At 39.9% G+C, this 27,561-nt stretch overlaps 1 protein-coding gene across 3 annotated transcripts in view; it reads left to right on the forward strand.

The window, feature by feature from the left end:
• Positions 1 to 27,561, forward strand: part of ERBB4 (erb-b2 receptor tyrosine kinase 4) — a 532,642-nt gene that overhangs the window by 325,305 nt on the left and 179,776 nt on the right. For all 3 annotated transcript variants that reach the window (XM_087731135.1, XM_087731136.1, XM_087731137.1), the window contains exons 5-11: positions 5,142 to 5,207; positions 13,641 to 13,759; positions 17,519 to 17,660; positions 19,177 to 19,290; positions 20,919 to 21,045; positions 25,667 to 25,740; positions 27,252 to 27,342. In XM_087731135.1, coding sequence (XP_087587261.1) covers positions 5,142 to 5,207; positions 13,641 to 13,759; positions 17,519 to 17,660; positions 19,177 to 19,290; positions 20,919 to 21,045; positions 25,667 to 25,740; positions 27,252 to 27,342 — 733 coding nt within the window. The remainder of the gene's footprint in view (positions 1 to 5,141; positions 5,208 to 13,640; positions 13,760 to 17,518; positions 17,661 to 19,176; positions 19,291 to 20,918; positions 21,046 to 25,666; positions 25,741 to 27,251; positions 27,343 to 27,561) is intronic.

A 27,561-nucleotide genomic window follows, 5' to 3' on the forward strand; every position in this document is an offset into this window, starting at 1 on the left:
AATCTAAGGAGTTTTAGCTGCCTAGAAGAACAGCACACAAATGTATTTAAACGTTCTGTCCCATCTAAGCAATGAAAAGAAGAGACTGGGACTCTTGCCACAGAGTATACCTGGAACATCTTGGACCTCAGGGCTAGTTACGTGTAGAAACATCTATATGGCATCTCTAGCGTTTTTGCAAAGGTGAATTTTTTAGGTGAAGGATGAGTTTATAAGTATCTTACAGAAGCTAATAAATGATTTATTGATGTTTTGATAGTTAATCAATTATGTTAGACTGTTAGATAAGTAAAGAGGCTGCTTATAACCATGGCTTGTGACCATCAAAGCCACTTTATTTTGGCTGTGTTTATTCACACTTCAGTATTAGTGTGTTGCAGATATGCTAACATTTATTAATGATTTATTAACTTAGTAGAAACCATCTGTAAATGCAAGCTTTGTGCAAAGTGAGACCATTTCTTCTCTTATTTTTGCTTTCCTTCTCCTACTGAGAGAGGTCTGCTTGAGGCAGTTGGCATAGCTGATGGGGAAGAAGCAGCATTTCTTTTCTGTATTACACTGAGCTTAGAGCTAAGACGAGGACTTCATTTTTCTTGTCTTGTCAGTAACTTAATCCTTTGCGGTGTTACTGTTGCTGAAATAATAAAGTCAGTCTGGAGCCAAAGGAAAGCCCTTCTCAATTCTCAGGAAAGCACAGGGAGGAAGTAACCTTGGTCTTTCCCAGGCTAGTGAGCAAATGTTTTCTGCTGGTGACTTTCCCTGGCTGGGAGAGCAGAAGCATCTCCTGCAAATAAAAACTCTCTCTTGGAAGTTACAACAATGATACTCTGCACCAGAGTCCATAATGAAGATCGGTTGTGGTAGTATTGGATAAGGAAAGACAAGCCCAGGAGACGAGCCATTGTTTTTTTCTGTGGAATTTGCCAAAGCAAAATTAATTCTCATGTTCCAGTGGGAATCTGCCCTTTCAAAATTTAGATTTCATATCAAACCATATAAAAATTATGTAAGCCTCCTTTTGACTCCATCCCTCCTCCTCTGCAGTCTAATGAATAAAATGTCATCGTCTATGCAAAACAATGCGACCGTTCAGGAGCAGAAGTGTACTCTAGTGTCACATCTGTAACGAGGCAGGAGATTTTTCCAGGTTCTTGCCCTCCATATCTCATTTAGAAAACAAAAAAGCGCTTTTTTTTGTATGTGCCTTCACTAATGTGCAAGAATTAAGTGAATGGGCAAGGTAGAGCCCCGCAGAATATTTTTTTTTTTTTTTTTGGCCAAATTCCAGCTAATTCTTGAGTCACTGTTTGATTGTAATAAGAACATATATGATAAATTGTTACAGATGGGCTGTTTCACTGCGGCTGAGTGTTCCTAGGTCCCACCGATTGCCACCAGGACTTTAGGACACTCAGCATCTTCTGATGTCAAGAACCAGTGGAGGAAATCATAGGAAAGAGTTCTACCTCTTTACTCTCTGCTGCATCAAAACAAAAGGAACACTTCTGTAGTTTCATGGTTTGCTATTTCTTCATTAGTTGTTTCTTTTAGCCCTTACTGCTGTATGTTGGAGGGTTTTAGATTATTTTAGAGACACAAGGAATAACAAGAATAATTTATTTTATGCCAGGAATTGTTTGATACATTTTTCTCAAATCTGTTGGCTCACTACAATCTAAAAATCCTAAGAAATATATACAGAAAGATCTGTGATAAGTAGTATAATTAGTTCAAGGACCTTGTCAGTCTTAGGGCCAATAGATTTATTATCATTTAGGCCTGACATACAGATCTAATCATGAGACCCATTCCTCACATGAATGCTCCTTATGCTCCTGGCTACTTGTGTTGACTTCCATGGGACTGTTTTTGTGTTAGATTTACCGAGCTGATCTTTAATGGGTAGCAATCTGTCCTTATTACAGTGGGGAAAAACAGGTGAAATACTGAGTTACGTGAGGGCAGAATCTGGACCGGTTCATAATGTGAGCAAAGAAAGTTATTTTTCTTTTTAAACAAACAAACCAATATAGACACACTATTTGGAGGGAGTTTGTTTTTTGTTTGTAATTCTCAGTATATTTGACCTTCAAAAGGACATGTAACAATGCAATTCAGAGGTGTGCTGCCTACAAGCTCAGCTCCTTGTTGTGTCTGTACAGCTGAGAAAAGTGAAAACAAGGAAACATACTTTGAGTTCCCAATGAGGAAAAAGAAAACTGGCAGCCTTTTCTTGCTGAGATATTGTTAAATATCTCTATTTAAATGCAAATGATCATCTGACACTGCCAAACAAAGTAATGTACCAGGAAGCAGGCGTGCAAGTTAAAAACATTTTTTAAATGGTTTTTGAAGATGTTGGATCACTTTTATTTCCAGGAGGAGTAAAGCTGGCTGAATATGGTTTTGGTTGTATATCAAGGGTCAGCTCAGCACCTAGGAGTTTCAAATATGAAGATTTTTATTTTAAGTGTAGCTTTTGCAGAAGTGAGGGCGGCCTGTCTAGTTAGAGATCACTTGGAGGGGTGCTTGAAGTTTCTTCTGTGTTATCTCACTGCACGTACTTCACTGGAAAGCCCAGTGCATACAATATGTTTTGGAAGGGGGTAGAATCCAGGGACAGAAAGAGGAAGAAACAGCCAAGCTGGTGCCTTGTTCTGCCTCAGGAATACGTGGTTACAAGTGATTTGTGTAGTGCTTTATACTGCATCTAGGTGCAAGACTTCCGACTTTCACCCTAAACTTCAGACCCCTTAAGCTAGACAGGCGTGAGATTTGACCGCAAGGAAGGATTGGGCATAAAACAGAGTCTTGCAAGAGGAGGCTCTGTTGCCCATGGATTGTGATTCCTCCCTAGCAGCCCCCAGCAGGGATGCTCCTGCTCAGGTGAGGACCAAGCAAAGCAAGTGGTGAAAAGGTTATTTGAGTGTGCATCCAGGGCCTTACCCTTTCTCCTTCCCGCTTCTTCTGTTGGTCAGCGATAGCCAGTTTATAAAACATACTTCCTGGGGATCATTTTTATTCAGCTGGGTGAGCACCAAAGCCAGACAAACAAACTGTATCTTACCGAGTCTCTTCCATTAAAATTCTTCCTTTAATTTGCTGTTTACCTCACCTTCTTTTTAAACTTCCATTCTTATAAATCAATATGGATGTATTTGCTTTCTGCACAGGGTTCCAGTAGTCTCTTAATAATCATAATAATCGTTATTACTGATTAAAGTTGCATTATTCATGCCAGATGGAGTCCCCTCCCTGTCAGCCAGAATGAGTTTGCATTATGGAGTTATAGTACATTTGTGATCTAAATAAACAGATGGCAGAATGTGACAGCAAATTATGTGCTGGTGATGTCAGCAACAACGTTTCCCAAGTATAATTGCTTTAAATGAACATGAATGCAGCAAGGAGTTGGTAGTTTTAACAAGGTAGTTGGCATACAGTGTGGTAATTACCATACAACATCATCAATAGCACCATGAAGGCTGTGTGAGTGCTGAGGGAAGAACACTAGCTTTGAAAAAGTAGCGACAGAAAGTCCGACTTTGCACAACTATCACAAGTGGGTTTGCTCAACTCTATAACGTCTCGTAGGTATAAGCACACTGCTAGCAGAGGAGCAGTGTTTTCTTTTGGGGTGATCCAACCTTTGCTGAGAGACATTTTGCATTTTCTCCAACGCTATCTCCCATTGGGGTGTGTGGGAAGTATTTGATTTAGTGTAATGGAGCAGTGTTAACAGCAGCTGCTGTGAATACAGGATTGAAAGGTAAGCTTCTGGATCAGGTTCAAAGGGGAAATTCGCTTAATAGAATCTCAGCAGTATTCAGTGATGAATAAAAGTTTAATCAAAGATGAGGTTAGGTTCCTGTGGTCAAAAGAGCTGTGGTAAGGACTGCACATACTCTTCAACAATGCTTATGTTGGGTTTCTCAGTTCATCCCTTCAGGTCTGGCTGGGTGTAAAGGGCTTGGCTGCCTACACCTCAGGCACTGCCACACCAGGGTTTTAGCAGCTGGGGCTCAGGGTGCAGTAAGGCAGGCTCTCCGTGTGTGCTTGGGGCGCATTTGGCATTCAGGAGGGAGAAGCACTAAGAGCAGGAGTGTAACTGAGCTCTGGCCACGTCTGGATGGGAGCTGTGGAATGAGGTCTCCGTTCACTTGCAGTCAGGACTGGTGTGGGACTGTCCAAGTATTTTCTCAAATAACGTTAAGACGCAGCCAGAGGAGAACGTGCCATTTCTTCTGTCTGCTTTCCATTTCCTCGCACAGTGGTCAGCATTTAGCCATGAAACGGAAATGTGAACTTAACTCCCTCTTCAATCCAAGTAGGTTTCAGTCACTAATTACTAGGTAGTTTATAAAAGCTACCATTGCTAACTCTTCCTCCTCCGTCTGTATTTTACAATGAAAGCACCTACGGTTCCTTTTCTTGAGGGACTAAACTTGTCAGCATGTGGAAGGGCAATGCAGAGCATCACCTCTAGGTTCTGAAGAAACATGAGGTTCCTTCAGAAGCACAACCACAGACAACTAGAGAACCAGCAGCCAGAAAAGGACAGGTCCTGTGAGCTTAGCTGTCGCTGGGGTTAAGTGGTTGCACAGGGCACATTTCCTTTACCATGATATTGGACATGAAGACTATGCAAGGTTTTGGGAGTGAGGGGTGGCTTTTAATCAAAGGCATTGAGTGTATCGTCCCATTGTTCAGATGAGATCAAGCAAGACAGTGAGAGAGCGAGAGCAAATCCTCTCTAGCACAGCCATCTCTTCTCCTGTGAAGGAATGAGTGAGTCTTACATAGGATGTAGGGAGCAATAGTAATAGCACGGAGTGATGAAATTGTCCCTCAGTCCTCCAGACTTGTTCATCTTTTGTTTTAAAATGTCCCAGTCATTATACATAGCAGGGAGCTATTTACGCTATAAAGCACTTAGGTAAGTAGCCATATTTCATATATGTTTGACACCAATTCTGGCTATTTATCTGGGCCTTTTTTACAGGCACTCTTTCAACCTTGGTAAAGCATAAAAAACCTCCAAAGACAAGATGGACCCTCCTCTTCAGCAGTTGCTGGATGTTGAGGAAATGAAAGGAAGCCACGTTTCTAATCTGTCTCTCTTTCTGTCTCTCCTGCAGGTGGCCGATGCCACAAGTCCTGTACAGGCCGATGCTGGGGACCCACAGAGAATCACTGCCAGACCTGTAAGTATGCAAGACTCTGAGAAACAAAGGACTTAAAAATGATGTAACGGGGATCCTACTTTTTTTAATTGTGAAGGGATACTATAAATTCTGGTTTTAGTATAATTCTAAAATATTTGAAATTTTTTTCCGTATGTTTGTACTGATGGATGATCTGCTTTTTTTCCACCCATGTGAATTTATGTTTTTCTTTCCTCCCTTGTACTTTCTAAAAATGCTTAAGTTAACTTGAATTTTATTTTCACTTCTTGGCGGTAACATGGAGCATGGCTCCTGAGAATATTGATGGTTATTTTGGAGTACACTGAAATGAATACTGCAGGAACAGAAAAAACTAAAAGGCAGATTTGGAAATCTTCAGTGATGGCCTGACACTGCAAGGTTCCTAATGCCAAAATACTCTGTTAATTTCAATGAGAGCCTGGGAATATTAGTTATCTTGCAGAACTGTTCTCTTTATAATAACTTCAGAATGTATTTGAGTTGTACTGAAAGAGAGAATAAAAGTTTTTTTGTGAAGGAAGTAGTAAGTGAAGGGTCGTTCACAATGTCTGTCTGTCCTCTTGAATCTAGAGAGCATTAAAATGAATAGAAAAGAACTATACTGAGAGAGTTTCTTCCTTGTGTGCTTTCAGCTCTTTCAGATAGGCGCTGAAGAGCTAGAAGTGCAGTCACAATATTAGCAAATATAAAAGAGGAGAAAATTGAGAGCTATCTTTTCATACAAGTTTTTTCTCCCCTCCCCTGGGAATAGAGCTATCCTTTACATTTCCTTTCTTTGAAATTTAGGAGGGTGGAAATTGGTTGTGTTTACTGGAGTCACTCTTCCTAGGAAATGAAAGGTTGCTGATCTCTCCCCCAGAGAGCACTGCTCCAGTTTGTGGTTGTTTCCTTGGCTGAGTTGTAGATAGGAGGAAGGGATTGTGACAGATTAACCACTATCAAGCGAGCACACCAACCTACTCTCTCAAGTGATGATAGCCCAATGTCACCTGCCTTTTTTGTTGGAAATATTAGGAACAGTGCAACTATGCCTTTTTTTTTTTTTTTTTTTTGACTACTTGGAGCAAGAGATAAGAGGAAATTAGAAATGGCAGAAAGCTTGACATGAACGTTTTACGAGTGAGCATGAGCAGGAAATCCAAGCTAACCTCCTGTCCGTGGCAAAGCGAGGGGCACAGACAACAGAGCTGCGTGCCGGCAGAGGCTCTGCCACCCTCCCGGGCACTGCTCTTTGTTCAGGAGCATCAACTGATGTTCCTGGCAAAGCTGATGACAGTTACAGCTCTGCTAGAGTTAACATGTTCTTATATTACTGTTTCATATTGAGCTTTATCTGCAGGTGTGATTAAAAATGCTTTAGGACAGGTTGTAGGGATAGCTGTATAATGAACCAGGTACAGTGAAGCTAAGCAGATTCTTCTTTGTCTGAATCAAGCTAGTACATCTCCTTCCTTTGCTGGGTGTCTTTATGAAAGCCCCAAAGAAGTCAGTGTTCAGAAAGCCTCCTTACATCAAGGTTACGTGCTGAAGTAGATAATGGCAAGAGACTTAAACCATAGCTGACCAAATTACTTTATATCATGGTAAGAATTAATTAATGCTCGTTCTTTGTCCTAATGAGAGGCCTGTTTGTCTATTAAAACCAGTAATTCTGTAAGAACCTGGGTAATTCATCCAAACTTGAGTAGATTTATTCAGGCCTTAAGTGGTTATCTTATCCAAGAATACTGTAAAACATTGACAGTTATGTTATATAAGGACGATATGATCCTGGCGCAGGCCTTGGCTCTGCGAAGCAGAAGCTCCAGCCTCACGGGAAGTTGGAAAGTCCAGCTGGACTCTGTGTGGCTGCAGAAGTCCACGTGACAGGATCAGCTCCCGTGGTCTCAACCTCTACAAAGCAGTGCTCTCAGATAAGTGAACCGATTTGGTGGATTAATGTAGTAATACCAGAGAGAGAAAAACGTATCTGTAGTGTTGTGAAGCCAGAAGCTTAGCAGAGCTGCATGGTAGGTTTGCTCCAGGAGTGACAGCTATCTCTGTCTTCACAGTGACTGCCCTCTCAAATCCAAACAGTGGGGACAGGCTACACAACCATGGATTTAAAATAATGAACTATGAAGAGACATATGCCATCTAAGTTCCAGGGAGATACACAGATCACACGTTCCTAATTTGAAATAGCTACTCTACAGCCTTTTACCTTCAAGCACACACTGCAGCCTCTGATTGTCAGGGACAGGAGTTAGTTTTATATCGTATACTTTCTCCTTGCCTCCCTGTCCTCGCTGCACCTTGGGTAAACAGCAGGATTTAAGGAAAAGACGGAATATTAGGCTGGCAACGGGCATTTCTTCATTGCACTTTCTCAAAATGTGGTTTTCTGCAAACTGTTTGAAGCCAAGAATATGAGTGGGGACTGCAAACATAAAAATGCAAGTGGTGCTGTGCTTTTGTTGCCTTCATTTCTGACTTTAAAAAACATGCCTGGCTTTCAAGCTCGTAAATGTTATTCTTAGATACAAGCCGGAGATAGGATGAATGGTATCGCAAACATAGCGTATACCTTAACCTAGTCACCTTGGGGATGTGCGTCTTTCAAACGCATGTAGGAAAACACTTCAGCAGTACTACATCCCAGTGTCAAACTATTTTGTTCCTAGAAACAACTCAGAGGCACGTCTGCATTTTAATAATTTCATTTTTTTAATGGAGTCACTGAAGCAAAAACTTCTAATAAGCCCCCCTCCCAAGATAAGATTTAAATTATTTTGCTAGGAAAGGATAAAAAAATGAAAGATCTTAATCCGTGTCTTTCATTTCAAATTACATATGGAAAAAAAATCAAAATCCTTTTGTTTTTTGCATGAATATCATCTACCTAGCTGCTTCTTATGTTGCCTTCCAGCAATGTCTCTCTGTACTTCTAACTCTGTCTGAAACACCACCTGCATCTAACTCTGTTCTAATGTCTCTCTAAATGTGACAAGAAAATTTACGTGTTTAAGAAGACAATTAATAGGAAATTTAAAATAAGCTGTTCTATTAGGAGGTAGAGAAGATGTAATTTCAGGATACTGTTTTATGCAATTAACAATCCATATTTCTTTTATAATTAAAATATTAGTAAATATTAATATTGAACATCTAAAAGCTAGATGATATTCTTTGTTTCAGTGTCAGGAAAGGCTGATATGGAAATACTTTTAAAAAATAATCTGTTTTGTATAGAATATAAATCACTAAAATACCACAAGAACAAATGCTTTTGGAAGTTACTAATCAAATTTGGAAATCTATGGTTAGGCTGTTACTATTTTTGCTGTTGATATCTATTAAGAGTTTGCGGGTTTTTTTACTTTTCATATGAAAAGAAATTGAAACTTTTACAAATTGAATACATTATTTTTTTTAAAATGACGGATTATGCACTTTGTCCTAGAGGAATGTAACTTAAGCAAAAGAGAAAAATCTAAATTAAAATATAAGCCCAAGTAAGGGAATGCAAAAAAGGCAAATAGCCTTTAAATCAAACACAAAACATAAATATTCAGCAAATATAAAATGCTCCACGACTGTGTATGCATACAGGAGTTTGGCCTGAGCATAATTGTATTTATACAGTCTTTGTGCAGCTGATGTTGCTGAAAGAAAGAAGGTGCCGATGCAATAAGTACCCAATTAGAGCAGCAAAAGGCAAGTGGGAGCCTGGTGGGGAGACAGAAAGAGCTGAACCAGCAGCTGAGATCAATCAGGGTAACCCAGCATTTTTGCTTGGAGCCAGCATCTTTAATTAAAATCCTTGTATTTCTCTAATAACTTTGCATGTTCATAAGGCTTTTTCATTGATTTCGGTTACTTCCCATTTTTTCCTTCATAGATTTATAGTGCCCTGGCATAATTAAAGATTAAGGGAAACAATAAGAGAGACTGATTAATTGCACACATATATGAAGTGCGCATTCCACCCCATCTCAAACACAGCTTATTGCTATATCGCAGTGAAATACTAGTAGAGATTGACAGTCAGTGTTCTGCACTCCCCCAGAAACCTGTCCCAGCGCATGGCACATTTTTTCAAGACCTTGGTGTTTGCCCCTGTCCTTGGCCGTCCTGGCCCCAACTGTGACAGTTCTGTGCAGCCGAACCCTCAGATTTCTTGGGATCCCACAAAGGGTCAGTAGGCATCAGGGCAGGTAGTTGTGCTGACCCTCAAAAGTCTGGTTCAAAACTTGGGGCCTCAGCTGTGATTAGTCAAGCGTCTCTTCACAGTTAGGTTGGGTGAAGAAATGAGTATCTGGCACCTAAAATTCCTCTGGGGTGCCAGCCCAGCACTCCTGGATCTCATGTGTGCGTCTGGGCTGCAAGAAGGACATGATGCGAGGGCTCCTGATCACCCCTGTCCGCCAGCTCCCCTGTGAACAGTCTCCACACTAGGTAGCAGGAGGAGGAGGTCGATATCGCCCCACTCTTCTCTCTCAGCTTGCAGCAGGGTTGCTCTGCGTTGATGCTGCCTGTTTGCAGCTGCCCAGTTCCCTACCATTTGTCCCCATTCTCAGCACTGTCTCAAGCCACGTGTCCCCTCTAGGAGCCACCCACCAACATTCATCAGCCTGAACATATAGTTTGATATTTTGGGTAATATTTACCTTTACATTTCACTCTTTTGGATAGGTCTTGAGTCACAGCTATAAAATCATTTGATTGCGTTCGGAGGAAAGTTTTGAGGAAAAAGCTTGCTATCTTTTTAAACGAGTGCAGCTATGTACATTTTCTATAGGATTACCCCATGATAAATGATTGCAGGAAGCTGAACTGTTGTGTTATGTTTATTAGAATCTGAACAATCAGATTGTTTCGGGACTTCAAACAATAGATAGTATTGCCTCGTGTTTGTTTTGCTTTGGGGAAAACCCTTCATTGCAAACTGTCTTGAATATGAGTCCTTAAAAACGTTCAGAGCCCGCTAAGCTCTTTTCTGTCTTGGTGTGTGGTGCCACTGAAGATACCTGACAGGTCCTCCTCAGAGCTGGTCCCTCAATAGCAGTTATAATGCAAATACAGCATGCAATGAACCAGAAGAGAAATATGGTATGTTGTGGCCTTTTCCTAGAATTAAATGTTTGGCATTTCTGTTGGCATTGTTTGCTTTCCCAGCAAAATAAACAATTAGGGAAGAATAGTGACAAACCTTTGCTGTAATTGTGAATTTTGCAAACCACTTCATAACTTCCTAGTCTTCAGGAAAACTCAGAATGTTCCCTATCCTGAACAGCATGGTAGAGGCCCTCATTGAGCCGGTGCCTAATCAAAAGCAGAATATGCTTTTTGAAGGCATTCTGTTTAAGCATTGTGCTGAAAAGGGGGCCGTATCCCTCCAGGCCAGCCCTGGTGCGGGGGGGTGCTCTTGCTTTTTATAAACAGGAAATGTACTCCGGAATAAATTGTTATAGTCTCTTTAAAAGTCAGGGAATTTAAAAAAAAAAGACCATATCTGTAACTCTATACATTGCACAAGCCTTACTGTGTGGCTCTAGAGGAGGGTGAATAATTTAGATGATTTTGTCCTAGCCTAATAGTGTGAAAACAGCTGAAAAGATGTCAGTAAATTGCTTAAATCCATTGCTGTTGTTGGAGCTCGTTTCCCCACCGCTGTTTAAGCTACACAGCCTAGGGAAGCACTATTATCTGCAGCTCAGCTTGAAAGAAGTGTGTAATCCTGCAAATACAGATCCTGTCTCGCTAAAAGTAAAATAGCTTGTGAGTTGACAAGAAGACGGTGCCTTTTCTAAATAAGTCCAGGGATGGTCAGTGTGGTTGTGGGCACGGACACCAGGCATGGGAGAGGCAGGTCCCTCCTCCCCTTGAGGCAGGGGATTCACCTCCTCGGGGCTTGTTTTTGGGGAGGCAGCTGTGGAGGATTCCCAGTACCTCTTGCAGCCGATGGTATGGGATGTGCTGCTGGGCCTTGCTTTTTGCCCTTCTAAAAGTCTGCCAGGAAACCTCCTCCATGGGGATGCAGTAGTTATATGGTGACAGTGGACATCTTGACCCGCTCCCAACAGCAGCTGGCACTGAGGTAAATTATAATTGAGTTAATTAGGTGGCTCGTACTAATTGTCTACACAGAGGAGCTTTACACCAAAATTTCCCAGGTTTAAGCAAAATGTTAAATTGCTGCGGAGCAACAGCGAAGAATGCTTTTTAACATCATCCTGCCGGTGAGTGGCTATGGTGTGGTATCATGTCCTCTTCTCTTTTTCTGTGGTAAGAGTGTTGATTGTATCTGCCTGAAATTTGGCTCCTAGGCTCTCTGCCTCTAGTGCAATTAAAAAAAAATGAGAGGAAAGAGAGGAAAAGAAAAAAAAAAAAAGAGGAATATGCTGCTGGTGCACTGTAATTTTTGATAGGTGGGGTGGTGCTGGTGAGGGGAACCCAGACACTGCACTCTCTGCCTGCAGAACCTTCTAGAAGGGGGCACTGAGCATGTGCAGTGGGGAGGGCAGCCATTTTAGTGCCCCCCGCGCTGCTGCCATGAGGAGTGGTTCAGTGCATGGCCTCGGGCCCTGCCCTGCCACTGGCAGCAGTAATTCTTGCCAGAGGGGCAGAAAGTGGTGGCAGAGGAGCGGTCATTTTAAAAAGCGAGGTACACATGGTCATGAACGGTCACTGCGTAAAAGGGAGGCAGAGCATTTGGATGGTGCCCCCTCAGCTTGGCGGTCAACTCCTTGTCTGAGGAGCAAAACAGAGGATTTGGGTCGTGGGATGGAATAAAATTAATGTCCTCTGCTGCTGTGCCTCTTCACTGATGGCAGAGGGGGAACCTCTGGCCCATAGGGTCTTCCGTCAAGTCAGGATAAATCTGGGCCTCGTCTCCCTTTGAGGTCAAAGCAGATAGTGTCCGGTCCAGTGCAAATCAAGGCGCTATGGACTAATTTCTGAACTGGGAGAAAACAATACACAGTCACTGATGAAATGAGGTCTTCATTAATTTTCATGAGATGAGACTCTGTCCCTATCAGTTAATGGCGTAGTGGTGGCATACTGCAACATGTGTGTTTTGCTTAACATATGCCATTATTTCATATCTCTGTCCTAATGTTTATCAATACTGTTACTTAAACAAACAAATCCTTTTAATCTGTTTCTCTAGCAGTGTTGACAGCAAGTGTATTTACAGAAATTTCCCTTAAGTCAGATTGCATAAGGCATGAAAGTGTTTTCTGTCTGGGGGTTTGCCTCTGGTATTACTCTAAAAGTGCGTTGCTTTATTCCGTAGATTATCAATGATGACTTCTCTTTGGTTATTTACATTTTTATGTCCTAAATAAATATTGTGTATATCAAGAAGCTTTGGCATTACCATAAGTATTTCTGGCAAGTAGCGGAGGGAATTTGGATTAGAAAGTACTTGTAAAGGAGTTACCAATATAGTAAATAGTAGAATCGAGCAGAAAGTTGGATGGAATTTTGCATTGTCTGGCTTCTTGAAAAGTGTTTTCCATAGAGAAGTAATCAAATGCTTTTAACAAAATAAATGGTCAAGGTTAATTACACAAGCGTAACATCCCTGCTTTTACCAAAAGACAGCTGACAGCACAGCTTCCTGACATTCTGTAGGCGGTGGTTGGTATAGTCCTGCAGATAATACTGATTTCTTTTTCCATAAAATAAAGATAGAGGGTATAGCCAAATGAGAGGAGGAAGATGTTCCACTTGTTGACCATTCTTTGCACAAGGCAAAGGTACAGTAGTGTGGTACCACTTAAATCACTGTGCTTTGCAGTTGGTAGAATATAGTTGTTTCCCTGTGAATGAAGGCTGGATTGTGTTGTTCAGAAAAGGTAAGTGGTGTTTCCAAATGTGTTCCCATCTGCAGGTTGTATTCTGTTCTGTTATCTTATTGCCTATTTGTCAAATTGGTTGCCATCAAGAACAGCATTTGGTGCCAAGATTGCTGGCCTCACTCTCAATTTCACTCATTTACCCAGTGTTGCTGTTCTTCATGAGGGAAAACTCACGTGCAACTGGTGGGCTCCTCTGTTATTTTGTGGTTTTGCTTTTTGGGTTTTTTTGGGGGGCGGTGTTTTAGGGTTTTTTGTTTGTTTTTGGTTTGGTTTTTTTTATCATATCCTTCCATCAGCTGTTTACAAAACCTAATAATTTGAAAATAATATTCCACCTAAATTTCCAAGGGTAAGAGCACTTTGAAAATTCTTCCTCTACAGTCCTCGAGCAACTATGTTCTAAAGAGGGTATTGTGAAGGTATTCTGGAGGATATGAGCGGCCAGTACCATTGAAGCAATTACCTTAAAACTTGAGGGTTTTTTCAGTATGCTGTTTGGTTTGTTGTTTTCCTCAGTGTGCAGTTGAAGAGCTCTCTCCTTAGTTCTGATTCTGACATGATAATTTTTCCTGCCTCCTCCTAGTAACGAAGACAGTGTGTGCAGAGCAGTGTGATGGACGGTGCTATGGGCCCTACGTCAGCGACTGCTGCCACCGGGAATGTGCTGGAGGCTGTTCCGGACCTAAAGACACTGATTGCTTTGTATGTGTGAGACTTCTCATTTTTCTAGTTCCTGGCAGTCACGCTGCAATTTCTCAATGCTTTAATCCATGAAATTCACAATTTTGTCCCTTTTAATGTATTGCATGCACACTCCCAGGTTTAGACTGCAAATTTTAGCATTTAATATTTTTCATATTATATTAACATCACTTATCTACTTAATATTACCCATTAACAGATTTATGAGATTTGTAAATACTGATTGGGAACCATTAATATGTTAATCTCTGTGATTTTTATCTTTTGCTTTTCTAAAATTAACTTTAGAGGTGATAGGGAATTTTTAGAAGTATTTATCATTGCATGTGAGCATGGCTTTTATTACTGCTCTGTGTGCTTTTTATTTGAAAGTCAAGAATACAATTTAGCTTCTCTGTGAAAGGTGTTCCCTATTACTGCCAGACTTGATTTAAATTCAGCTTTTTTTACTGGGCATGCTTCTTACTGGAGATAGAAGGAAAGTGGTTTCCAAAATACTCTACCTCAAATGCATGCTACTACGTGTGCTTAAGATTAAAAGAGGAAAAGGCTAACTTTTTCCTTAAAAAATAGACCATCTGAACATATAGGCCTTTAGACAAATTTGCTTGTTTGTAGTGCATTATTTATAATAGTGTAAGCAGCTTCAGAACCCAACACTCATCTTGGAAAATGTGTAGCTCATCACACTTGGGTTGTAGAGACAAGATTTGCTAATATTTTCAGGGGAAGCAAACATAGGCCTAAAGAAACCTAGAACTACAACATGCACAGAGAGGTGCATTTTCAAAGGTACCCAAGTGAATGAAGAGACAAATATCTACGAAGCTGGGTAGGCTCCTCTTAAAATCTGCCACATAGGATTAGGAGGAAGGATCTTATGGTATGGAAAATTGCAAATGTTTTGATAGTGTAGGCAAGTGGATCATAATGAACTGGCAAAAATGAATCTTTCCCTGGCTGGATCTGAAACTTGATCGCTGTTCAGATATTGTTTGATAGCATAGGTGGTGTGCTTCAAAAACGCCTCCTAAATGCTATTTCGCTGCTGATGAAATGCAGTGATGGCCTGACTTAACTGCTAACAGGTTTTACTAAAGTTGTTCTTTGTGGCTGGGGCTTTGCACAAGTGGATACTGAGCACACATGATACACCTGATCCAGCGCTCACTGGAAGTTCTGTGTTGGCTTTGGACTAGAGAGATGGGAAAATAACATTCTTTCCCATGTCATGTACAACTTGAATAGGTAAAGGAAAGATGAAAAATGCAGTTATTGTTCCTATATGACTGTTGAGGAACATCCTCAAAGCTGATGTGTTGATGTGTGTCCATTTTCAAAGGTTAAGGACAAGTTATTTGCAGCATAAGTTCTGTAATACTGCAGCCTGAAAGAAAATGACTTGGACTTCCTGAATTGTGGCAGTTATGGAAATATGTATGCTAAAAGTCAACTACCATGTTTGTTCTGATCCAGCAGAGAAGCACCCAAGGCTTTATTCTCATTCGCTCCTGGCCCAAGAGCAATGTAAAAGAAATTCAGCAGGGGTCTGGCAATTTCCAGGACTAGTCATTACTTGCTTAGTACACCCTGGGTGAAAAGTGTAACCCTTTAGGCTATAGACAACTGTGCTTGGCTTTCAGCTGAGATACAGAACTTTGTTTTTTCCCTGTGTATTTTCGTGTGCTTTCATTCACAAATTAGCAGCATTTAGCACCAAATGCTAGAAGTTTGCATATATTAGCGAAGCAATTACAAATGTATACAAAGCATTATAGTCATAAATTAAAAGTTCCCAAATCTTCTAGATGAGCTTTTTCTGAGAAGTGCCATCTCTCTGAAGGGTATTGGTGTGCTTTACTTTATGAATTTGCTAAACCCTTATGAGAGGATTGTCATGTACCTGATAGAGTACTTTTTAAGTCAACAGCAGATGTAAAAAATGTGTTGAGGAAACAAACCAAATTAGTATTTATTAGTAAGCAAAAGTACAGTTTATGAAGTATTACAAATCCTTTAGCATATATGGCAGCTTGCAACAACATCCTGTTTAAATATGGTTTTAATATTTCTCAATAAAATTCATCGATCCTCTTCCATATGCTGCCATACAACCATTTGCATATTCAGTTCTAAAAGCAAGACAATAATCATCATCTGACATAACTGCAAGCAAACATGCTAAAACAAAGTTTTAGGGATGTTCTTATCCTGCATTCAAAACCAAACTGGATCTAAAACTTCAAATGCACAGGAGGGCCTGGTTGAGTGCCCAATGGAACCAGAAAAGTGACACAACCGTATTGGTAGGGCAGGGTTCCCATCCAGTTCTTAGTAAAGAAGAAACTGACTGTATTTATCTTTGTAAGGAAAAAAAAAAAAAGGTTCTGTGAGAAACCGTCAGTTTTGGTAATAAGCATTTTAAAGAACCAGAAAAGACAGGATCAGCATGTTGGCTTTGCTCATGCTCTGTATAGGACAGTGCCTTCATCCTGGAACTCCTTGTTTGTCCCTTTCAGCAGCAGATATTGTCCTTTTCCCTTGGTTACATTATTAGCCTCTCCCTTCTGAAATCTTCTGACATGACAAGTAACCTCCCTCAGTCCTGCTGGTCCTGATGTGAATGGAGATAAGGACTGTTAGGAAAAGCAGGAGAACAGAGGAATCTTTTTCACTTTTCTCTCAGTCCCAGCCCTGGAGGGGAGGGGACACGACACACATGTTGGTATACTTGTTGACTCTTTAAAGATTCAAAACCATCTGTATTTTTTACAACCTGGAAAAGGACCAGAAGGATTCATCCCTAGACTAAAACTTATAAAGCAGCCTGGCTTCTGGAAGACAGGTTAGTAGGGAAGCAGAATCCAGTAGCAGTAGTTGCTTAAACTGCTAGAGGGATCCAAGCCAGGCTACAGCTTTCATGTTCATATGAAATTTGACATTTACAGTATGCTTTGTGAATATTACTCCAACAGTTTTTTATAAGCTGTGGTTAATACCATAGACAAGATATGTGGTGATAAGGAATGTCAGAATTGGTGGGGTTTTTCTAATTACCAACCTTGCACGTTCAATTATTTTCTGTGCATACCATTACTTTCTTCATCCACACACTTGCCTCTTCATTTGTCAGGGCCCTGTCCTCTGTCAGCTGTGGGTGGCTGAGCTTGAATGCTAAGTGATACAAAGTCCCATTTTCTTAGTGTGTGAAGCAACTGACCTTGTTAAACTTGCCACTTAGGGAAATGACCCCCTCCTGTGCTAGCTTAAAAGAGTTCTTACCCCTCTTGCTTTCTAATTGGGAATTTCAGTTTTCAGCTGGACGTTGGACTCATGCTGTAAGAAATCGAAAGGGTGGACCTCTGAAAAAGTAATTAGCATTTGTTTGGACTCACTATGATAAATAGCTCTTCACTCTTGGCAGTTTTAGAATGTCCTATCGAGTTGTGAATTAGTTGATTGCTAGTAGTAACAATAGTTATGAAACAAATTACAGTGTTGTTATGCTTTGTAGGAAGTGCTGTAACAGTCAACTGTACTTCAAATTAAGGGGGCTCAGTGAGCCATCTTTTATATGTCATATATTCGCCAAGATCCTAGCAAGAAATCTAAGTAGCCAAAATGAAGGTTAGAAAACTATATATCACATTCCTCACTGTTGCAGCAAGTCTGAAAAATCAAGACTGTATTTTAAACTAAAGAAAAACAAAAGCAGCTATATGATTTAATTTAATATATTTTTTCTCCCTTGTTTTGCAGGCTTGTATGAATTTCAATGATAGTGGTGCATGTGTCACACAGTGCCCCCAGACTTTTGTATACAATCCTACCACCTTCCAGCTGGAGCATAATCACAATGCCAAGTACACCTATGGGGCTTTTTGCGTCAAAAAGTGCCCACGTAAGTGCTGTGTTAGCTGCCTTTTCCTGCAGCGGTGTAAAGTTTGAGTTGCATTTCAGGAGCCTTACAAAACAATGAGAGAATGAGAGCTAAGTGCATAGTGCAGTATCTCAAATCACTCTACGTGTGCTTGCAGCCTGTAATAACTCAGTTGTGTCAACTAAAGACAGTGACATTCTGGGTTGCTGACACTTTCCAAGTGTCCTATACTGTAGTGATTTCCTTAAAGAAAGGGAATTCACTAGGTTTCTGTTTTCATGACCACCACTTGTTACATTCATGCTTTAGATCAGCGTTTGTAAATTTCAGAATGAACTGTTAAAATAGTTAGTGGGATTGTAAAAGAGTAGAAATTTCTGTTTCAGAAAAATAACAGTCCACCACGAGTACCACCTGGCACCAAATGCTTTCATGATACTGATGCCCTTTTCTTAACTTGGAATAATGATTGTTTGACAGAAAGTTACCATAAATATTTTCTGAGCAGTTCTGTCCCAATGAGGAAAAAACATGCAATACTGACAACAATACAGTCTTAAAGCTCCAGAGTAAAATTAGAGGGGAGGAGGGAGTTAAAAAAGGAATAATCCCATGCATGTAAAAAACACATGCTTCTGAGATGCCAGACAGATGATGACAAGTAACAGAAAAATTTAGAGGGTCATCACTTACACAGTCTTTGATACTGCTGTTTTAGTTAGAAAGAAAAATAAGGGAGACAGTATTCTTGCTCTCCCTTTCATTCCCACCAAGGTTTACAGTTCTGTTGTGCATGAATTATTTTATACATAAATTACGTATAAGAAGGATGAGTAATCTATAATAAGTGGAACCATAATTCAACCCAAAGCAAAATCCAAATTTTGAATTTCTGTGGAGAAGTTGAAATTGACAGTAGGCTGAGGCTGTGACTGTCAAGGCTTAGTTCTGTCTCTATTAGAGTAGTGGGTTTTTTGAAGCAAGATATTTTTTTTGAAAAACTGGTATACTGTGCACTGCTTAAGGGATGTGATTCTTTGTCCAAATACTTCATTCAACTTTTTCCCCCTTTTTTTTTTTTCTTTCTTGACATTATTAAGCTTTCAATTAGGTACGATCAGTCTATATCTCCTTTGGCAGTTGTTTTACAAAGCAAAATTGAAATACTTGTCATTGTCTTGTGTAGTGTTTTATCCCAGATGTATATATTTGTGTATGTTTGAAAGAGACAGGGCAGAGCATCTTGTTTTATTTCTATCCAATTACAGTAGCTTTTTACAACAAATAAAGATAAAACCAAATTGGGGGAGGAAGGGGGATCAGGCCTGACAATTCACGGGTTTTCGCAAGTCTCCGAAAACATGCCTCATTTGCTTGCTTTTACACTTTTGAAAACACTGGACATTAAATGTTAATGTCGATGTGGAAGTGCTGAGGTAATTAATAACATGTACTGACATAGAGTCTATAAACATGTGTCCCAGTATTATTTAGTTCATTGGTTTGCTTTCTGACAATATCTTCTTTTTCTCTTCAGACAACTTTGTGGTAGATTCCAGCTCTTGTGTCCGTGCATGTCCAAGCTCCAAGATGGAGGTTGAAGAAAATGGTATTAAGATGTGCAAGCCCTGCACTGACATTTGTCCTAAAGGTAAGCCATAGTTTAGTATAAATTTTCTTGAATGTGATCTACACTGTAGTAGAGCAGGGCAGGATGTTATTTTGGCATGAAATACCCTTCATGAGTATGCTGTAGAATATTAATAGCCTTTGGATATCCACAAAACTTTGAGTTAAGTAGGCTGTGTGTTAAGTATATACAATAGAATGAAAATTTATTAAATTGTAATGGTAATATAACCAAACTAATTACTTTTGATTAGATAAAAGTGAAGGAGATTTCTCTGTTGGTTTTAGAGAAATCTGAAAGAATGCTTTATTATGTTATTTTAATGACAAGTATTTCCTGGAGGTGTTTTAGAGCTGTCCCTTTGTCATTCCAAAGGGGGCCATACTAAAGCCCTGGCTTCAGTGTATGGTATGTCTCATACTTGTCAATACAATGATAGGTTTACCGTTTATTTCCTCTGTTTTTTAAAAACATCTCTGTTTTCCCAGAATCTTCTACCTCCCTTCTAAGTGTCTAAAACATAGACTAGAAGTTTTTCAATGTTAGTACTGTTGAGAAGACTGAAATCTATAGGTTACTTTGCTGTCCCAAGCTCCACTAGGGAGAATTTCTGCTCCTTGATTGAAGGTCTCGGGAGCAAAGCACCATCAGCTTTTCCATGTGGGCCTATGCCACTTTTCAGTCCTAGTGGAAGCCATAACTGGAAGGGAATTCACAATGAAGCTACTGAAAAACTCTGTAAATCAACAGTCACTCCACGTGGCTGGAACAAACACAGAGATACCCTCCTCCAAGGCAGGGTACCGACATGCTGAATTCTAAGTGAAGGCAATGCCCAGCCCTTTAACCTAATTGCAGTAAGTAACTTTTTTGCTGGATAGTTTTATGCATGTGTAGCGTTCCTGTCAAGCGCTCAGCCTTACTCTGTGAGGAGGAAAGTTATCACATGTTTCTAAAAGGTTCAGGTGTACTGCTGGTAGTTGCCATTAGAGGAGCCCAGTTAGGGAGATAGGATACATTATGTGATGGAAATCCTGAAGGATTTGTTCCTGTATGCATCATGTGTCCCAGAAAATGCAGCGAAGTTACATAGAACAGCTACCCAGAGAAGTTTCCTCACTGGGTACCAAAGTTTCTCCAGGCCCCAGTAACTTATTTGTTGGGATGATGACTAAAAAATTATTTATACGTCCTTTCTAAAGGACCTCATGGCATGTGAATGGTTAAGTTCACAAATCTACCAGAGCAAAGGGGACCTCTTGAGCTAGCAGTGTTAAGACCCCTCTATCTCTGCAGTGAGTAGTGCACGCATAAATGGCATGGCCCAAAGGCTAGTCTGAGCAAAGTTATCAGTTATCTGTTTATAGCTGGCTTGAGTGGGATTTTGTGTGGTTCATACTTGCCTTTAGATCCAGTGTGAAATACCTTAACCTGTGTGCCAGGATGTCCTTCTGTGGCAGGTACTTTTGCCTATTGTTTGTTTTAAATCGGCACATGCTTCTTTGGGAGTATGAGTACAGGGTGGCATTTTAATTCCTCATCGCTGCTTTATCTCTGAAAGAAATGAAGACTCATGTCTGGAAGGCCAGCGTGTTCTGATTCAGTAATTGTTTTTCCTAGTTCTTTACACAAACTCCTTGTTTTGGCAGCATGTGATGGCATTGGAACAGGGAGTTTAGTGTCAGCTCAGACGGTGGATTCCAGCAACATTGACAGGTTCATAAACTGTACCAAGATCAATGGCAACCTTATCTTCCTTGTTACTGGGATTCATGGGTAAGTGACAAAATGTTAAGATGTTATGTCATGGTGCCAGCTGAAATGAATTGCATCCACCTCTTAATGATGGCCGCAGGCTTCTTTTACAGAATAGCAGATCCAGGATAAATTAGTTTTCTGCCTTCCATTATGAAGGAAACTGTTACCTTGATTCTTAGTATGCAACCTCTAGGAAAAGAAAGGATGAAGGTGAACTGTTTACACTAGAAAGAGAAAAGACAACTGTGATCTTTGGTTACTTTATGAGATCCTTGATACTGGCTTACAGTAAAGGCTGATTAGACAATAGAAGGGAAGTTACCTTCCATTAGTTTGTTTTAAATTTTGTATGACCAGCAGTCTAATGTGCAGAATATGCAGAGAGAGTGGCTCACCTAGTATAAATTGTCATAGCCTGGGTGGCTGTCAATGCATATACATGCAAAAAAGCTACCCTTTTGTCAGTCAGTTTTGAAGTGTATATTCAAGTTTCAGTTGCAGAGATACACAAAACTCACTGGTATTTAAATCCAGTATTTTGGTTTAAATATGGCTGTATATTGAATAAGTCTTAGTAACGGTTGAAGATGCGGAGGTACAGAACCAGTATTTAAAAGTCTCATCAATGTCTCCTTCTAAAGGAAGATATACCAGCCAGATGACTAGTGCCTTGCTGTTTATAATGTGGTGCACTGTGTTTGCTGTTGTAGCAAAGGTGAATGCATGGTGCAAATGCTGCAAGGGTGGGATCTGTCCAGAGAAGACAGACATACCCTGTTTTGATGGTCAGGTGAGGTCCAATGCAACTAGCCACTTTCTTGCCTTGTATTCTTTCTGTCATTGAGAGAACACAAATATGATTCTACCTTCTTATTAATTCAAGCCTTCATGTTGTAATCAGCCATGGTGAATTACATGTGACACTTTGAGGTATTTCTGGACCTATTAAAATGAGCAAAATCCTCAAAATGCACAAATAAGATTAAACCCTTTTGCCCCTTTGTTGCAGTAAGTATGCAGATATTTTGTGGTACGTTAGCAGTGTAAAGTACTCAATTGCTTCTACCGCTGCATAGGCTTCAAATTTTAACTTGCTTTTTATGTTCCGTGGAGCTTTCAACATTGCTCGCAACTGGTTGTCGAAATTTGATATCTTAAATACAGTTCTCAAACCAACTCCATATTTGCAGCTTTATGGCATAGCGAAAATGTGATTAACTGAACGTCTGCAGATTGATCTGAAAGGGAATTCTGGCATAAGTAATGCCAGCAGATTTTTCTTTAGTCTTTCTATAGATTCAGATATGTTTAGATGATAAATAAAGTCATTGACACTAGACTGCCTGGCTCAAACCTCCCTACTAGGTGAGGTGGAAAGAAACAACTTGTTTCCTTGATTTGATGTAGTGATTGGTCATAATGCTTCACCTGCAACTTGACTCCAGCCATGAGAAAGACAGTTGAAAATCCACTTCAGTGGGGCCCTGCAGCATAGTGATTCTCACAAGGCCAGCAAATGTGAGCTTTGACTGTGTAGTTGGTCTTCTCATCTCTCCAGCAGGGAGTACAGTGTGAAAGGTTAATGTAGCATAGGGAGGAAGAAGGACTTTGGTTCAAGTGGTTTGAGGAAATGCTGCTTTGAACTTGTTGAAACCCTGGAGAAGGTCACACAGGAGTCAGCGCTCAGGCCGTGGCACTTTCTGATCTGGCCAAATGACCGACCGAGAAGCTGGATATAAATCTATTAAATCTCACAGGACAGGAAGTACTCTAGTAAATGCAAAAAAGCAGCTAGAGGACATGAGCAATTTTGTGTGGGTTATTCCAGTGCATTACATGAAACATAATTTTGAGTATTAGAACTGCTTTTGTTGCAAAAGGTATATTAGCTGCAAAGCTACGAGATGAGCCTCATTAAAAAAATCTGTCTAAATAAAAGGGAGCAAAACCAACCTTGAATAAAACCATATTCATCTGAAAAATATCTAAATTATGGACTATAAAGCAGAGGGTTAAAATATTTTCTTCTATTTTAATAGAAGATTATAAGCCTAGGACATGTAATGTTGAAACTGTGTAGCACTTTGTCTCTGTCTTTATGAAGAAAACTCACTCCAACAAGTCTTAAGTATGAGGACACTTGAGTTCTGCAACCCTACGTTTTTCCACAGCACAAATTACAGTAGTGCATATTAAAAAAAGAGAAGAAGATTTGAGAATTAATTAAAATAACTTAATATTTCTGGAACCGCTTTTTGTTTAAAATTTCTGTTACATTTTGCAAATCAATCATACAGAAAGAAAATTTAAAAAGTGACACTAGCTACACAAGTAGTTTATTGTATAAATGGACAGTATGGAGCAACAACAATAGCACACATTTCCACTCCAACTTTTACTTAACTTCTGTTACAAATTCGGTTACTCAGAGTGAACTGCAGCTCTTAAAAGTATGAATTTTCAGTGTTTCAGATTGTAGGGACTTAAAACCTAGCGCTCTGTTGGGAATTGGAAGGCTTTTTGTAGTGACAGAGAGTAACTTCAGTGAAAGATGCTGCGTGGATTTTTTGTTTGTTTGTTTTCACTGGGAACTGTGCCATTACAATTGATCCTGTCATATTTATGATCCTGTCATTCTGTAGCCTGTCTTTCCTTTTCGTGAGTACTTGGAACTTCAAGTCTTTGTGAATTTGTAATAGTTTATATAAAAACTATATATATAATTATAAATTGTTTTTACGCACAATTATTTGTAATAGTTTATATATAAATTAGATAATTATGAATTGGCTTTTACTAGTGTCCAGAAGTTAAGTGAGATGAAGGTAGACCTAAATTTTGGTGAGTCAGTAGTACTCACTCTTCTCGGGTAATGCTATGCTGAAGCGTATGGATAAAGTGATCTTCATGAGGATACGTATCTGCTGCCTGAGACAGAGACAGAAGACACATTGACTGGAAAATGGGTAGGACCTGTATAGGTCAGATGCAGCCTTCCCTCTACTGTTTCCTCCTGGCTGGGGTGCTAAAAAGCCGAGCTGCCTTCTGCTTGCGTTGCTGCCTGTGAAGGGGTGGGATATATCAGACAGCTGTAGTTTAAGGATGGACAGCCCCAGCTAGCAGCAAACGCTGCCTCCTTCTTCCTCCGACTTGCAGCAGGAGCAACAAGCCCTCAGTGCTCACCAGCTTTTTATCTTCCCTTTAGCTGTCCATCTTCAGTTTCACAATGAGCTGAAACTCTCATTCTCAGAGCTGTAAAATTCATCTGTGCCTGTTACACTGGAAAATCTTGGCTCTGCTAATGAGAATGGTAGAAGATGACTGCATTATTCTACAGTTTTCTATGTTGACAAAACATATCAGACATTTGACTGTTTAAGGTGTTAAATGTATGTTTGTATCTTTAAAGACTACTTTATTAGGATTTGGAGGTGAAATTCAGCAACCTCATGTTTAGTACAGGCAAGGGTTTTCCTTTTTTAATAGTAATGCCTTGTAAAAGCAAAATGCTGTATTTCTGTTAGGTAGTCAAAGCTTGTTTTCTAGTTTTCTGAGAGCCCCAAATTGTTAAAATTAAGAGTATATGATGCTTCCGTGGTCCACTGGGCTTTATGTTAAGGTTCGAGAATTCATTTTGTTGCTGCTAACTTGGGAGTCGCCTCCAGGAAGGTTAGAAGTGACCCCACCAGTCTGTCACTACACAGACTTGTGAGGCCTGTCCCCGAAGACAGCCTGGTTGATTACCTGCGTGTTCCAGTTCCAAGAACGATGTCTCTTGGAAATCAGGAGAGGTGGAAATGCATGCTCCGCATTTACTTAGTATGCTTCCTACCCTCAGAAAACACACCAAAATACCATAACAATGTGATACAGAAGACTCTTTTCCTGAATTTTTAAAGGATTTTTGTTTGGATTAGGCTTCTAGTCAGCTTCTTAAATAGTTGGAGAGTCTTTACTCCTTCAAAATTAGGGGGGCAAGTTATTTACTAAATGGTGGCACTCTTAAAATCAAGGTCAGCTTCATCTTTTTACACTGTACCATATCTAATGTTGAGATTTTAATGTTTAGGGGTATCTATTTCTCAGGTGACAAACTTGCTTGGGAAGGATCCGTGCTTTTCGATGTTCCCTGTTCAACACCTTCTAAAAAGTGTACCTTTTTAATGCCATGTGGCAGGAACTGCTGGCAAGCTCTTAGTTTTGTTTTGCTTATAGCTTGTCACTCATTTCAGTAGCAGTTTTGTTAGTCCTGGTAGTACAGTATCGCACCTGTACTATTCAAGCTAGTATTCCTGGAAAAAATGTTGAAAATTCATCTTTCCTTTAGGGGGGTCACCCATGGTTGTTTAGAATCCCTTAATTTTCCATGAGCATAAATATTTGCTAAAACATTAATGATTTGAACCTTAAAGATGCTAAGCACCATTATTCTCCTTCAAGATGACTTGGGAGAAGTTAGACACAGGTTCTGCAGGAACAACAGTCTGAAGAAATTGGAAACAGTCTGAAGAAATCTGGAGCATATGCTGCCTAAAAGCAAAATGTTGACCTCCTGAATACTGGTTTCTACATGGTATAGCTTTGAGAACCTGATCTTTTTTTATTCAGAGTATCACATTTTATCCTTTTAATCTTTCAGGGACCCATATCACACAATCGCCGCAATCAATCCAGAGAAACTAAATATCTTCCAAACAGTGAGAGAGATAACAGGTAACACACTTCTGATTCCATGTAATCTGAACTTCTCACTTTGCATTTACGGTTGTCATTTGTTGGAGTTTCTGAAGAACAAAAGGTGCTTTTTCTCTTTAAACTCACCGTGCTGTAAATTTCATAAAAGTTTAATACACAACAACTTCAGTATAAGTTGGTATTCACAATGTGTTCTCCTTTGCTCGTGAATACAGAATACACATTACGTTTGGGGTACACAAGCATCAGAAGACCATGACCTTACTGTTGAGTGGGCAAGGGGTCTTGGACTTCACTTGAAAGCATTTGAAATATGCCTTGGAAAAAAAAAAAAGACAAGCCAGTCTGGTTTTGCAGCTACTTCTCTTGGTCTAACAGCAGATGCTGCTGCAAATTAGCTTCTGTAATTTAAAGGCAAATGTATAATGTGCGGGGTGGTAGTCCCTCCCATCTTTTGTGGCTTTTCAGTGGGATCATATAGCTAGAACTCAGTACTTTGTTTTCTTGCATCTTGCTGCTTCTTCTTTTGCCATTTGGGGGACAGGGAGGAAGATACTACAGCTTTGAATTCTCAATTGATTGCTGATTAGGTATAGATAGGCAAATGCAAAAAAAAAAAAATCTGTTTCATGCACACAAAAAAAATCTTTGGATGCCACAGCATGATTGGAGCTGGGTGGAGCTCAACAAGCGTTTGGCATTTGAAATTAGTTCTATCCCACATGCTTCAGCTCTCAGAAGTTGTGTATTTCAGCAAACCAGTGGGATTAAAAAATGAAAGTAAGCTCTAAATCTCTCCCTAATTAATGTCAAAAATAATCTGGCATCTGGGTGTTTGTAGTTTGCCATTCTTAAGCACACTGTCTAATTGATAGTCTCAGCTCTACTACTTAAGTGGAATTACCCCTGTGCTTAAAGATGTACTGCATTTCAGTTCAGTACTTAATCAAAATCATAGGGAACTGCACTCTGTAAAGGTCTGTAGCACAAAATAAGTAGTCCCACATACTTGTGCAGAGAATGCTCTCTGGTGATGAACAGTCCTCACACACACACGCACTCAGAAACGAATGCAAGTTCTTTGTTTTAAGAAAGTCTTGACATCTTTTAGTGCATTGTAACAGATCTCTCAACTTCTGTCCTAAGTCTCTAGCACATTTTAAAACTAAATGTTCTTAATTCAGACAAATCTCCATTTTTTTCTGCTGCTGCTGTTTAGAAAAGGCTGGGAGGCCTTGCCAAGATTTCAGCCTGTGTTTAGGTTCACCCTTACTGTGGCTGTTGAAAGTGGATGTAATGCTGCTGTGACTGTTAGAGTCCTTCTTTGCCTTCTTGGAGGAGACAGTGGCGAGCAGCCTGATAAATTCAAAGATGGTAGTCTGCAGCATTCATTACCTATTTATTTCTTTTTCTCAAATGAACACTGTCTTTCATTTATAGGCTAAGCCTATCCTAATTCATGTATGTGATAAAGCATTCTTTATGGCTGAAGTCATTGTTATTCATATGCTTGCCTTTTTCTCCTTCAGGGTATTTGAACATACAGTCATGGCCTGAGAATATGACCGATTTCAGGGTGTTTTCTAACTTGGTTACTATTGGTGGAAGAGCTCTCTATAGGTAAGGTACTTCCTTTGTTGACGGAATCGTTTTTTATTAGTATTCAATGATTCTTTGTTCAGTAGCACAGAATGCAACATCCTTTGGGAAGGGCATCATAAATTGATATGTTCTTCTCTGTTACGAAAGTATTAATTAACAGTATCTTTGCTAATCAGTTGTTTATAATCGGTAATACCTTTTGAACATAATGATTTAAAAGAAACAAACAAACAAAAA

The sequence above is a fragment of the Nipponia nippon genome, unplaced genomic scaffold (genome assembly GCF_047370975.1).
Source record: "Nipponia nippon isolate SJK-2023a ecotype South Korea unplaced genomic scaffold, ASM4737097v1 scaffold_5, whole genome shotgun sequence".
NCBI lineage: Eukaryota > Metazoa > Chordata > Aves > Pelecaniformes > Threskiornithidae > Nipponia > Nipponia nippon.